Source organism: Pleurodeles waltl, chromosome 7, assembly GCF_031143425.1.
Source record: "Pleurodeles waltl isolate 20211129_DDA chromosome 7, aPleWal1.hap1.20221129, whole genome shotgun sequence".
NCBI lineage: Eukaryota > Metazoa > Chordata > Amphibia > Caudata > Salamandridae > Pleurodeles > Pleurodeles waltl.
The window spans coordinates 423,377,474-423,392,540 of record NC_090446.1 but is presented as its reverse complement, the minus strand read 5'-3'; the positions used below and the strand labels follow the sequence as shown (position 1 = coordinate 423,392,540).

At 45.0% G+C, this 15,067-nt stretch overlaps 1 protein-coding gene across 1 annotated transcript in view; it reads left to right on the top strand.

The window, feature by feature from the left end:
* The window catches only part of PIGT (phosphatidylinositol glycan anchor biosynthesis class T), a 464,023-nt gene that overhangs the window by 186,966 nt on the left and 261,990 nt on the right, over window positions 1-15,067 (top strand). The window contains exon 5 of the mRNA XM_069243926.1: window positions 9,841-9,927. Within this exon, the coding sequence (XP_069100027.1) occupies window positions 9,841-9,927 (87 nt within the window). The remainder of the gene's footprint in view (window positions 1-9,840; window positions 9,928-15,067) is intronic.

Sequence of the window (15,067 nt, the reverse complement as noted above, 5' to 3'; positions counted from 1 at the left end):
GGACAGTCAGGATCACTTCGGTCCACCACCTGTGTTCCAGGGATCACGCGCGTCGACAGGAGAGGAGTCGAGAGTTCCGATCGTCGTTGCAGAGAGGTGCCTGCTGAGGCAGGCAAGTGACTCTGTCCCTCCACGGGAGATTCCTTTGTTTCTTCTGGTGCAGGGTGAAGACAGGCAGTCCTCTAGAGCTTGCACAACCTGGAAACTGTTGCAGTTGCTGGCTGGAGCTGAAGTTGCAGGTCACAGTATAGCCTTCCTGGATACTTTGTTGCAGATACAGCAGTTCCTGGAGCAGTCTGCGGTTGATCCGATGGTCGGAAGCTGAAGCAGAGGATGCAGAGGAGTCCTGGAGGAGTCTTACAAACCGAATCTGAGGAAACACCCAGAGGAGAGACCCTAAATAGCCCTGAAAGGGGGATTGTGTACCTACCCAGGTATGCACCTATCAGGAGGGGTCTCTCACGTCACCTGCTGGCACTGGCCACTCAGATGCTCCCAGAGGGTCCCCACACCTTGGAATCCAAGATGGCTAACGCCAGGGACACTATGGCGGAGCTGTGGGCACCACCCCTGGGTGGTGATGGACAGGGGAGTGGTCACTCCCCTTTCCTTTGTCCAGTTCCGCACCAGAAGAGGGACTGGGGGGGTCCCTGAACTGGTATATACTGGATTATGCAAGGAGGGCACCGTTTGTGCCCTTCAAAGCATTTCCAGAGGCTCTGGGAGGATACCCCTCCCATTCCTGTAACACCTATTTCCAATGGAAGAGGGTGTAACACCCCTCTCCTGAAGGACTGCATTGTTCTGCCTTCCTGGGATTGAGCTGCTCAGTCCCCAGGAGGGCAGAAACCTTTCTGTGAGGTGGCAGCAGCTGGGGCTGCAGTGGAAACCTCAGAGAGCTGGATTGGCATTACTGGGGCTCATAGTGGAGCCCCAGGGTGCATGGAATTGGCCCCCCAATACCAGATTTGGATTGGGGGTTCTATTCCACAATCTTAGACACTTCACATGACCGTATTCTGAGTTACCATTGTGAAGCTACATATATGTATTGACATATATGTAGTGCACGCTTACAGTGGTGTCCCCACACTCACGAAGTCTGGGGAATTGGTCCTGGACAACGTGGGGGCACCTTTGCTAGTGCAAGGGTGCCCTCACACGGAGTAACTTTGTACCTAGCCTTCAGGAACTGAAGGTTAGATATATAGGTGACCTATAAGTTACTTGGTGCAGTGAAAAAGGCTGTGAAATAGTGCTTACACTTTTTCACTCAGGCTGCAATGGCAGTCCTGAAGAAGTATTTGCCTGAGCTCCTTATGGGTGGCAAAAGAAATGCTGCAGCCCATAAGGATCTCCTGGAACCCCAATGACCTGGATACCTAGATACCATATAGTGGGGACATATACGGGGGTTCCAGTGTGCCAATCTGAATTGGAATATGGAGTCACTAAACTATAGTGACAAATTTGGTAAACAGAGAGAGCATATAAGTGCTGGAGTTCTGGTTAGCAGAACTCCAGTGACACAGTCAAGCATACTGACAACACATATAGGCCACAAACTATGAGCACTGGAGTCCTGACTAGCAGGATGCCAGTGAGACAGTAAAAACACACTGACAAACAGGCAGAAATTGGGGGTAACATGCCAAGAAGAATGGTACTTTCCTACACTGGGGGAATGCATGGCACTGGGAGAGAAATTCGTTTTGTTTACTGAGTGAGTTGCAACAATAGAGTTTGTCCCACCCTGATTGGAGGATTCCATTTTTTTTTTGTCTATGTTCAAACCACATTGTGGATGTTTGATACTGATAAGTTGAATGCTTCATTGACAGGCCATTGGGTTACCTCTAATTTCATTAGTAATTAGGCCCATATCCCTTGTCAAATAGTTAGCTATTGATAATATACCTGGGAAATCTTTGTTAGATGCAAAGAAAGTAGATTTCCTTTGCACCATGTTGTGTCTTGCGCTGCAATATTACAATTTTACTTAATGAATAAATAATATCAAATACCAGATTTTGGAGGGGTGGGGCCAGTCGGACTCTTTCGGGCTTTGACGAGCTCACACTGCCCGTCTTAGACCTGACCTTGTCTGGGCAAATCCTGTGCCACAGGAGTGTTCCTTGCACTTTAAGCATGTGTGGCTCCACCCCCAGCCCAAGTTTTCAGTCTAGTCTCCTTAGTTCTGGTTCCCAAACAAAATGCAGAGTTCTTTTCCATTATATAAAGAAGTAATGTATGCTCACGTGCAGGAGAATTGATTCCTAGCACTTGTGTAGATTGACAAATTTTGCCTTCCAGAGCCAGTAAAAACCATGAAGACAACAAAAGACAACCTTGGTGAGTGTCTCTGTGGATAGAGAAATGCTCTGATCGAATGACATTTGAAGTAATATTCACCAAATATGCCTAATGCAGCGAGTGATTTGTTTTTTTGTACAAATTTCGCTTTGAAGTCTTGTAGGAGGCTGGCCTGGCTTGTAGTTGGTACCAAGGGTACTTACACATTGTGCCAGGTCCAGTTATCCCTTATTAGTAGAGAAGAGGTGTTTCTAGCAACTTAGGCTGATAAAAGGTAGCTATGGCAAAACAGCTTAGGCTGAACTAGGAGACATACAAAGCTCCTACTATACCACTTATATCATATGCACAATATCATAAGAAAACACAATACACAGAGTTACTAAAAATAAAGTTAATTTACTTTTATGACAATATTCCAAAAGTATCTCAGTGAGTACCCTCAGTAAGAAGGTAAGTATTATACACAAGTTTTATGTACACAAACCAAAGTCAGGTAAGTAAGAGCAAGAAAAGTAATGCAAACAGTGTAGAATTACAATAGGTTGCAATAGGAGAACATAGGTATAGGGGCAACACAAACCATATACTCCAAAAGTGGAATGCAAATCACAAATGGACCCCAGACCTATGTGAGCTTGTAGAGGGTCGCTGGGACTGTAAGAAAACAGTCAAGGTGTCCCAGATACTCCACCCCAAGACCCTGAAAAGTAGGAGTAAAGTACACCTACGACCCCAAAAGAGAACAATAGTCGTGATGGGGGATTCTGCAATAACAACAAACAGCAGCAGTGCACTGACAATGGATTTCCGGACCTGAGGACCTGCAAGGCAAGGGGACCAAGTCCAATAGTCGCGACAGTGTCCAGGGGGGGCAGGAGCCCAGGAAACTCCGGGTGAAGGTGCAAGGATGCTGCCTCCAGTTGGAAGAAGCTTGGAGTTCTGCAAGAAAGAACAGGACTAGGGACTTCTCCTTTGGAAGACAGATGTCCCACGTCGCGATGAAGCTTGCAGAGGTGTTCGCATGCAGAAATACCGCAAGCAAGCCTTGCTAGCTGCAAGGGTCGCAGTAGAGGTTTTTGGTTGCTGCCGAGGACCAGGAAGGACCAGGATGTCGCCTTTTGGAGGAGGAGACAGAGGGGGGCGCTCAGCAACTCAGAGAGCCCTCACAGAAGCAGCAGCACCTGCAGAAGTACCGGATCAGGCACTTAGAAGAGAAGTGAACCGGCGTACACCCGAAGTCAGAAAAGGGAGTCCCACGACGCCGGAGGACAACTCAGAAGGTTGTGCACTGCAGGTTAGAGTGTCGGGGACCCAGGCTTGGCTGTGCACGAAGCAAATCCTGGAAGAGTGCACAGGAGCCGGAGCAGCTGCAAATCATGCAGTACACAGCTTTGCAGTCTAGCATGGGGAGGCAAGAACTTACCTCCACCAAACTTGCACTGAAGGGTCACTGGACTGTGGGAGTCACTTGGACAGAGTTTCTGTGTTCCAGGGACCACGCTCGTCAGGATGAGAGGGGACCCAGAGGACCGGTGATGCAGTCTTTTGTTGCCTGCCGTGGCAGGGGGAAGATTCCGTCGACCCACGGGAGATTTCTTCAGAGCTCCTGGTGCAAAAAGGAGGCAGGCTACCCATAGAGCGTGCACCACCAGGAAACAGGCGAGAAAGCCAGCAGGATGAAGCGATACAAGGTTGCAGTAGTCGTCTTTGCTACTTTGTTGCGGTTTTGCAGGCGTCCTGAGCAGTCAGCGGTCGATCCTTTGGCAGAAGGTGAAGAGAGAGATGCAGAGGAACTCTGATTAGCACTTGCATTCGGTATCTGAAGAATTCCCCAAAGCAGAGACCCTAAATAGCCAGAAAAGGAGGTTTGGCTACCTAGGAAGGAGGATAGGCTAGTAACACAGGTAAGAGCCTATCAGAAGGAGTCTCTGACGTCACCTGCTGGCCACTCAGAGCAGCCCAGTGTGCCAGCAAAACCTCTGTTTCCAAGATGGCAGAGGTCTGGAGCACACTGGAGGAGCTCTGGGCACCTCCCCTGGGAGGTGCACGTCAGGGGTCACTCCCCTTTCCTTTGTCCAGTTTCGTGCCAGAGCAGGGCTGGGGGATCCCTGAACTGGTGTAGACTGGCTTATGCAGAGATGGGCACCATCTGTGCCCATCAAAGCATTTCCAGAGGCTGGGGGAGGCTACTCCTTCCCAGCCCTGACACCTTTTTCCAAAGGGAGAGGGTGTAACACCCTGTCTCTGAGGAAGTCCTTTGTTCTGCCTTCCTGGGCCAGGCCTGGCTGGACCCCAGGAGGGCAGAAACCTGTTTGAGGAGTTGGCAGCAGCAGCAGCTGCAGTGAAACCCCGGGAAAGGCAGTTTGGCAGTACCCGGGTTCTGTGCTAGAGACCCGGGGGACCATGGAATGGTCTCCCCAATGCTCTGGCATTGGGGTGACAATTCCATGATCTTAGACATGTTACATGGCCATGTTCGGAGTTACCATTGTGACGCTATACATAGGTAGTGACCTATGTATAGTGCACGCGTGAAATGGTGTCCCTGCACTCACAAAGTCTGGGGAATTTGCCCTGAACGATGTGGGGGCACCTTGGCTAGTGCCAGGGTGCCCACACGCTAAGTAACTTAGCAGCCAACCTTCACCAGGTGAAGGTTAGACATATAGGTGACTTATAAGTTACTTAAGTGCAGTAGTAAATTGCTGTGAAATAACGTGGGCATTATTTCACTCAGGCTGCAGTGGCAGGCCTGTGCAAGAATTGTCGGAGCTCCCTATGGGTGGCAAAAGAAATGCTGCAGCCCATAGGGATCTCCTGGAACCCCAATACCCTGGGTACCTCAGTGCCATATACTAGGGAATTATAAGGGTGTTCCAGTATGCCAATGTGAATTGGTAAAATTGGTCACTAGCCTGTTAGTGACAATTTGTAAAGCAGAGAGAGCATAACCACTGAGGTTCTGGTTAGCAGAGCCTCAGTGAGACAGTTAGGCATCACACAGGGAACACATACATATAGGCCACAAACCTATGAGCACTGGGGTCCTGGCTAGCAGGGTCCCAGTGACACATAACAAACATACTGAAAACATAGGGTTTTCACTATGAGCACTGGGCCCTGGCTAGCAGGATCCCAGTGAGACAGTGAAAACACCCTGACATATACTCACAAACAGGCCAAAAGTGGGGGTAACAAGGCTAGAAAGAGGCTACTTTCTCACACCCCTCTCATGGCAATGTACTATGTTCCGCTACCTAGACATCAGGATGTATCATACACACACGGATTTAATGGACAGCATCGTGTCACACACAGTCACCTCTCTGCGGACACAAGTGACAATCTAGTCATTACCCTTGACAGTGGCAGGACGCATAGCTTTGCCTAAAATGGTTGCCTGGCCTCAACTCCTGTACTATTTTGCAAATCTTCTGGTATGTATCACACCTCCATTCTTTTGAGCCCTAGAGTGCATCATTAGAGACTTCATATGGAGTACCTCCCACTGTTGAGTGGCAGCCTTCAGACATTACCAACCTGCTGACTGCTAGCAGTGCCCAACTTTGAGCACTATTATTTGGCATCTCAGCAGCATTAGGTGTCACGCTGGCTGGCTGGTTTGCAGTTGTCAGACACTGCCCGATGTCACCTGCTCAGGATCTTACAGTTATTGCCTCCTGCACTAGGGCACTAATGCCCAGACCTACATTCTTGCGAGTGGCATATCGCTGCTTTTGCAGCTGTCTCTATCTTACTAAGGAAACGCCCACTTACACCACTGTACTATCGCTATTGGGGACACCAAGAGGGAAATCTCACTCCCAGGCTTGAGCTGGCACGAGGTGGGACTGCCTACAGTGGGAGATTTATATGGGGATGGGGCACACCTCCCATATGAAACCTTGATGGAAAAGAGGGTAACCGCCTGTACTATTTCTTTTACATAACTCACTTCTTGAATCACTGAGACAGGATTGGGGCGATTTGACCCAGGAACCCAAAACATATAATACTATTCAATACCTCTGTATGTTAGGTCGCAGAAGGCACCTAATTCTTTAGCTGACACTCACTGCACATCCACACAGCACCAACGCTTACCTCTCTTCGTGCCCATTGGGAACAGGATCTTGGCCGGCCCTGCACAGACCAAAAATGGTCCACTGCCCAGTTTTGCTTAATACAGCTCTACATTGTGCACAGAGCCTATCTCACCCCTGCCAAAACAAACAGATACTTTCAACTCTCGAACACTGCTTACTCTCGCTGATGTCTGGTAGAAGCAGATTTCCTGCACATGCTGTGGTCCTGCCCTCGTTTACCTCATTATTGGAAAGGAGTGGAACACCCCCTGACCCTCTGCACCAGAAGAGACATATTAAATACATGGGAATCATGCATACTAGGCCTATATTGTAGGAGCCAAAAATAAAGTGTCACATCCAGATTTATAGATCTTGGTCTCTTACTGGCCAAGAAACTCATCACCTTCAGGTGGAAGTCACCTGATCCACCGCCGCTTATATCTTGGATACAACCATTGACGGTATGGGCACAGGCTGAGAGCGTTGCCCTGCATAGAGAGGACAACCTGGGATTCTGCAAATACCTCTTTAGCCAATGCCTGGGATGCCATAGTGTCTGACCTGCACACTGCAGTGCATAATTCCCCTGGCACAACAAGCACCTCATTCGTTAGTGACGCTGCCTCTGTGGGAAGGAAGCCACCCATGTCCCCCACAATAGATATGCCCCACTAAACAGCTACCCATGACCACACACGCATACATACAGCATTCTGGCCGGATAAAATCTCACCTAAGAATGTCCATTTAAGCCTATGTTTATAAAACATCTTGTAATGTTTAGTGAGCATTGCAGGGAAGGAGCTGTTTGGAGTTAGGCTATCCCAAAATGTTGTTGTATTAGATATGTTGTTGTTTGATGAAACAAATTGTTAACCTCTGTCATTGGAAACCACAGTCACATTTGATCTGTATAACTAACAAACTGCTAAAAGTTCGATGTTGCTAAATATGCCTTCGTAACATGCAGCATGACTAGATAAGCGCACCCTAGTTGCCTGAACTGCAGAATCGAGTGTTAAATGCATAAATATGCCTTACTAGCTTCATGTAAACTTTACGAATCACCAACTTGCTGAATTGTTTCTAAGTGCTGTCATGTAACTTGAATATGGAATCCCAACCAATAATATGGAAACAATAAACAGATCTAAACAAAAAAATAAGTGACAGAGACGTAAAGGGTAGATACATATTTGTAAAGTTGAGGTAGATGTTATAACGCCCAAAAAGAAAATGGATTGTCACAATTTGAATGGCATGCACTCCAAACTGAATTGCACCCAGCCAGATGTTTCATGTTCATGTTCGGGGTGATGGGGCTAGGCCTATGTTCTTCCAGCAAATACGGGGCCTTCTTGAGTTCTTAGGGGTCATCCTTTTTTCTGGTTTGGCTATTCACAGTGACTAGGATAGTAGTTTGTACCAAATGTTTGTTTTTTTGTAGGAGGGGAGGGAGAAAGAACGCCAGAAGGTTTTTCCTGTTAACATTTGTTTCATGTGAAAAATCTGCTGCTGTTGAGATTCTGTGACCCTTATGTTGCTACAAGTTGTGCCTTTCAGCAGCCTAAAGTCCTCACATGACTGTGCTGGAAGAGGAATGTGATGATAAGTCTAAGGAATTCTTAGTGACCCATTCTCCTGGATTGGATTCCCTGTGCTGTTTAAAATTCTAGCTGGCCTTCAGATTGCATCAACATTAAGCCTGGCAGGGGAAATTGTAGAAAGAAAGCTGTGATGTTTTCTTATTCATTTTTTGGGAACACGAAATATGTAAATATCATTTCGTATGCTGTGACCTTCCAGGTCGAATTACTTTTGATTGGAAAGTACATAATTCACTGACCAAGTTTCACATCCCATAGACTTTCTGCTTCAGGTCTTCAGTCCTCCTGTCTATTGAAACCTAGTTTCATCTGAAAAGAGACCAGTTCTGCATGAGGAATTTTCATTTCTTTATTGGTTTCAATTGTGGCTTTTTCAGCTGTAGTGACGGATACGAATGGCTTAAAGCCTGCTCAGAAACTTGTTCAGAGTGGAAAAAGACATTGCTGTGTTGGTGAATTTGGGCCAATCCAGGCCATTTTCTCACCAGGACATCCGAAAACATGAACTGTCTATATCTTCTCCCCAGCCATAGAAAGCCAAGGGTTGCCTTACAGCCAGCAAATGTTACCACCAGTTCTCTATAGGACTTTAGGAGTGCATCACACAACATGGATCCAGGCAACAATATAAAAGAAGTGAAGGTAGTGGGTGGTTAGTACTTAATGCAGTCCAGTGCCTTTGTATGTGCATATCAATTGCCTGTGCACAGTGCTGGACACTTCATATTTTGAAGCAAGTTCCAGTTTGCCAACATTTTAATATCGCTGAAGGCGCAACAGAATGTGAGTGCAGTACTGACGGCTGGTGTGGGGCAGACGGTTCAGTCTCTGTTTTTGTTCATACAAGCCAGCAGGGAGTGCTGAGTAGATCAAAAGCCAATAAGTATTGATAAAGAAAAGGGACACCAATGTTGTAGAAAATGCTGTGGTCCATGAAGGCCAGTGACATCAGAGAGCGCCCAGCCCAACCGAAGATGGCCGATGCCCCAGAGAATGGGTGGCAGAGAGACTGGCACCTCACTGCTGTTGCCGATCACTTCTCACTCTCACGCCCAAGGGACATTTGTTCCCTGCAGTGTACCAGTCATGTTTCCATGACTACAATTCCTTTGTGCTTTGATGCAGAAAACCATATTGTCTTTATCCTGGGGGAGAAGCAGTTTGCAGGGCTCGAGCGCTACCGCTGAAGCATCAGCACTTCTCCTACAGTTGCCCCTCGGAGTCACAGTGAGTATCTCCAACTTCTGTCAATGGAGGGCTGTCAGCAGACGTGGTTCACACTGATGACCTCGCTGGAGGAAATGTCGGGTCTGCCATTTCAAGCCACAGTCCCATCAAAACCAGTCTCAAATGAGTACCCCGAACACACAAAGCTGTCTAGACCGTGTAGCTCCATTCCTCCGCTACTCTAAGCTCAGTGGGACTCACATTTGAAGTCAGAATAAAGCCGGGTGAGACTGAGCTAACTCAAAGAGCATTCATCCCTTCCTGTGACCATGCTCCACTTCCCCCTTTCCATTTATGTTGTTAGGCTCAACACCAGGCAGGCTTCAAATGTATGTGACTCCCTTCCATCTCCGATTATGCACTTTGGATTATTTTTTTCCATTTAAAGTACTGGTTTAATAATCTCTGGCTGTTGCTCAGTTTTTCGTGTTGTTCATTTTTTCAGCCTTTTTCTTTCTTTCTGATATTGCGTCTCGGTGAACAAAACGAATATCATGATATTTGATGTGATATGTGATCTGTTGCCAAAGGAAACATAACTAGTTATATTTTCTCTATCAGTAATTGGACTCTGCCAGTAAACGTATTTTCTCATTTTGCAGGCTGGCCTTGCGAGCCTGTTGAAGGCAGAGCGTCTTTTCCATAGCAGCTACCACTCACAAGCTGTCCACATCCGGCCCATCTGCAGAGTAAGTGTGCATGCAATTGTCTGCCTCTCCAGTGGCCAAATGCTGATAGGTGTGCGATCTGATCTTGAATGCGTTTTAAAACAAAATATATATATTTTTTCTCTATTTTTGTCCTGCATGTTTTTAATTCAAGAAAATGGCAATTGACTATTGAAGGAAAGTGAGACCGAGGCTCAGGAAACACAGATTACTTGTTTATTGTTACTAAGTAACAATGTAATAAAGCTCAGCCATACCACGGAGGAACGAAGAGGAGCGTCGCCACCAACTACTGCTCTCACTGCTCTCTGCTCTCCGTCCTCAGCATTCCACCTCCACGTCAGGGTTGACATCACCCTGGAATGCAGAGGATCAGAATACCCCCCCCTTTATATACTTCACAAATTATATACATAAGGATGATGACAAATGAGGGTACAAAGTAAATTAAAAAAACAAGTTACATGTAGTCCTTTAGATAAGCAGGTCTTCGCTTTTTCCGATCAGATCTCCTTAAGAAGTCATCAGTGGAGCTGTTGTCTTTTCCCAAACTTGAGTTGTCATTCTCTTCTGCATCACGCATCTCCCTTCCTCTACATAGAACCACACGGTTAAGATTCCATACACTGTGGTCGTCCCTTCTGATGGCATTGTTGAAGATTTTAATGACTTTCATTGTTTTCGATAACTTGTTGCCACCAGACTGAAAACCTGGACGCTTAATCATGACCCAATCCCCCACATTTACCTTGGTCACTTTAACAGAATGTTTATGATCAAAATAAATCTTGTGATTATTCACTTTGACATTTTCTCTTGCCTTTCTGATATTATCATCAACAGTTGCATTTTCATTTCCCAAGAACACATTAACCCACAATGGCTCAAGTATAGTATTGGGGCATTAGTAATTATGGATTTCTTCTTTGGATCAAAATTCTTAAGTTTAGGGGCCAAGGCTAACTTGTTCTTGATCACTTTAAATTCCTTCTCACACTCCTCACTCCATAGAAAGTTTGTTCCCTTTCGGAATAAACCCCTCATATTATAAGTAACCTCAGCGAAGTTCTTAACAAATTTATGATAGTATTCCACCATCCCCAGAAAACGCATAAGTTCTTCTTTGGAGGTGGGGGAAACCATGTTTTGATTAGTGTCAACCAAATCTGCTTTGGGTATGACCCCTTCACCCGTTATTGTGTGGCCAAGGTAGTCATTGGTTTCCATGCCAAATTTACACTTCTCAAATTTAACAGTTAAATTGTGGTCACATAACCTCCTCAAAACCTGCCGAACTCTTGCATCGTGTTCATTCCTGTTACTGCCATGTACAAAAATGTCATCTTGGTAAACCAAACCCCTTCTAGGGTTGCCAACACTTTTTCCATGACCCTTTGAAAAACCGAGGCAGCTGAAATTAGGCCAAAAGGGAGGCGAGTGTATCTGAATGTGCCAAAGCGGGTGATGAAGACAGTGAGATCCATAGACTCTTCATCAAGTTGAATCTGATGATAGGCAGATGCCAAGTCAATGGTGCTGAACACCTTGGCACCCCCCAACATCATGAGCAGTTGAGAAATATTGGGTAGAGGGTACTTGTCAACCACTACGCACTTATTAAGCTGTCTAAGGTCAATGCATAATCTAAGGGATCCATTGGGTTTTCTAGCGGTAACCACAGGGGCCAACCAATCGGTACTTTCCACTTCCTCAATGATACCCTGATTTCTGAGTTTGTGTATTTCCGTCTGAACTTTCTCTCATAAGTTCACTGGAATACTCCTTACCTTGCTACAAACTGGCACAGAACCTGGACAAATTTGAATTTTGTGTTTATAACCCTTTAAGCAACCCAGTTCACATTTGAAAACCTTCGGGAATTCAGAATGTAGGGCTTGTAAATTCCAAATCTGTTTGCTGTGTAACTGCGTTGACAGGGGTTAATTCTTTCAACACAATGGGATTATCCAGAGTAAGATCTAACATAATTCCTAAATCCCTTTGGTGCCACCAACTAATAATGCTATTGCCCTTCTTTGACACATAACTCTTACCGGAGATGTGGCGATCCTTATATTCAATTAAGCCTACGAAGAAACCATGTAATGGTAAAAGCTCACCTCCATAGGCGCATGGTTTAATATCAGGCTTTAGTAACACAACGTCTCTTTTAGGTCAAGGTGGAAAAAATAATTAGAAATAATCATGATTTTGGCACCAGAATCAAATAAAACCTTGGTTCTTTTGCCCTCAACCTGAATGAAATCCAGGGGACCAACACATTTGCCAGTTTCTATTTGCAAGATAATTTGCCCACAGTCGAAATCCGTAGGGTACACTTCTCCACCATCTTGGGTGGTAATTTCATATACCGATTTGCTTAGACTTTCTTAGCTTGCAAACTGAGAAGAAGTGACCCCGTTTCTTACAAAAATTACATATTGCATTAATAGCAGGACAGATCTTATCATTTGCAAAGTGGCCCAACCTGTCACACCTGAAGCATCTCTTATCTTTAGTAGGTCCTTTGTTATGCCTCTGTTTAACACCCAAAGAGGTACCCGTGTTTTTTGTAATCACAGACACCTGATTGGAAACATCACTCTTGATTGCATCCACACATTTCAAGGAATGTTCAATTTTTTTTTTTGCAATAACCAGCACTTCTTCAAGAGGAGGATCATCTCTAAGCCATAGCTCCTCCCGTATTTTTTCAATGTGACACCCCAACATAAATTGATTCCTGATTCTCTCGTCTGTAAAAGCTCCAAACCTATAGGAAGAAGCAAGACAACGAAGATCGGTAACATAATTTTCAATGCATTCACCTTCTCTTTGCAAACGCTTCCCAAAGTAATAATGCTCTAAAATTGTGCTGACCTTGGGAAGATAATGGATATCCAACTTGCGTATACAAGTTTCATATTCATTAAGATCTATTACCTCACTGTCAGGAATGTCAGGCAAATGGTCAAACACCTCTTGCCTCGCTGAGCCTAGACAGTGAAACAACAGGGCCGTTCTCCTTTCAGCACTCAAGGAGGTTCCACAAACTTTTGCATACCGTTCAAAAACTTTTTTCCACTTAGCCCATTTAATGGGTGGCTCCCCAGGAGATGAGAGGAAAAATGGAGTTGCTGGTACGTTCTGCATAATGAGGAAAATATGTACGAGTTGCAGAAGGTACTAACAACTAAACAGATAACAAAGGTTCACAATGTACATAACAGACGCCAATTGAAGTTAATAGTTCAAGTGCGGCAGTCACATGCTGGAAAGTTGTGCACTTTTGGAAAAAGGAAAAAAAAACCTAAGCTGTGCACATCAGCGAGATCCTTAAAAACAGAGATGGTGACGATCCATGACGAAGCAAGTTAGGACTTGCGCAGTCGGGTAGAATCCTTTGCATAGAAAAAATGAGGTGAGTATTGAAGCACCGTAGGATACCAGAAGAAAGAGCAAGCAGAGTTCTTTGTACAATCCAGTGGGACAAAAAAAAACAACAAAAAAACAGTACTCTAGCAACGTAGAAAATTGGGCAGCGGCATGGAAGTTTCATCAACATAGGAGAATATTTCTCATTGAAGTCTCTCAGTATTTATTTCTCAGTACAGTTTCCACTGTTTATTTTAGTTCTCTCTTAATGTCCAATGTTAGGGAAGGAAAAGGAAAAAGAGAAAAAAAAAATGCACCTGTAATTGACAGGGAGAAAGTCCAGCAAACGGTGGTCTCCTTACCAGGCTTAAATTTAAATGACATTCAATCCTAGAAAACATTCATCGGGAGTCAGCTGTGAGAGAGTCTGAATGCTCCGTCCTCAGCATGCCACCACCACGTCAGGGTTGACATCACCCTGGAATGCAGAGGATCAGAATACCACAACTATTCAATAAGCAAAGATCTGGTTTCCTCCATTAGTTTCTTGTTGACCATATAACTTTGTAACTGTGTAACGCTACTGTGGGTCCTTGTTAAATCTGTCATTGTGTACATAGGGGCTTTAGATAAGACCGCCTGCTAGAATAGTGCAGCTGCATAGGCTCATTTAGTGCAGCTGCATAGGCACTTTTGTTATGGTAGAAGACCAATCTGTTATTCGATTACTATACAAGATGCACAGGAGGTGCCCTAATTTGAGTTTCTTCTATTCCAGCCTTATAGTTGCACCACCCTACCCCAATTCTCAAATGTCTTTTCTATTTTCTAAGACATTTGAAAAGCGGGGTCCAGTTAAGGAGCCAGCAATCCTTTTTGTGCTGCACTTTTTTTAAATTTCTGCATGACCAAAAATATTTTCTATTTACTACACTGCTGCCTCCCGCCCTGTGCTGAGTAGACTGTGGACGTACCCCAGATTATTTTCACTTATGAAAAGGAGCCAAATAGATTTTAAATATAATTTAATCTGAGCCCTCTGCCTTAAGTGATATGCCGTCCTCCATATCCAGAGACCACTGAAAACAACTTACTAAGATGTTGCATCTGATCTCCTTGAATAATGGCGCAGTCAGCCCTGTCTTGTGTCTTTACTATTCCTCTAGCACTACATTTAGCTTGATGCGAGTACCTTTTGTTTGTATCATAATGTAACATTCCTGAAATTGGGACCTATATTCATTTTCTTTAAAACACAGAACATGCAGTCACATTATGGAGTGTCACTGCCTTTCCCACAAATCTTTAGGAAGAAAGCCTGCCTCTGTTGTCTCATGTACAATAGCTCACAGACGTATACCTTTCTCCTTAGTATTCTGTTTAAAGAATTCTTCCTTGAAATGGTTTTGCCTGAGTGTGTTCCTAATCTCAGTTCTTCCAAGACATTCTCCAATTCCGATGCAGGTTTTCTGTCAAGCTCTTCTCTTCTAACCTGGCTTAGAGCCTTTATTGGAGGCTGTCTCTTTCAAGATATAATTTAAGGTCACCTTACTATCCTCAAGGCACTTGCAGTGCTGTCTCTATTTGAACAGTACTGCATCAGTTTGAAACCCTCTGAAAGAGTTATGGTGGACTTGCACTTGCCTTTCTAGGTTTGATGGTGGGTCCCACAATGACCTCAGTTGGGGAGTGGTCAGATCCACTGTATTTTCTTCTTTAGTTACGAACACCAGGTCCCTTCTGCACGCCTGTTCCCAGTACAAAGAAATCCAAAAAAGAGAACACT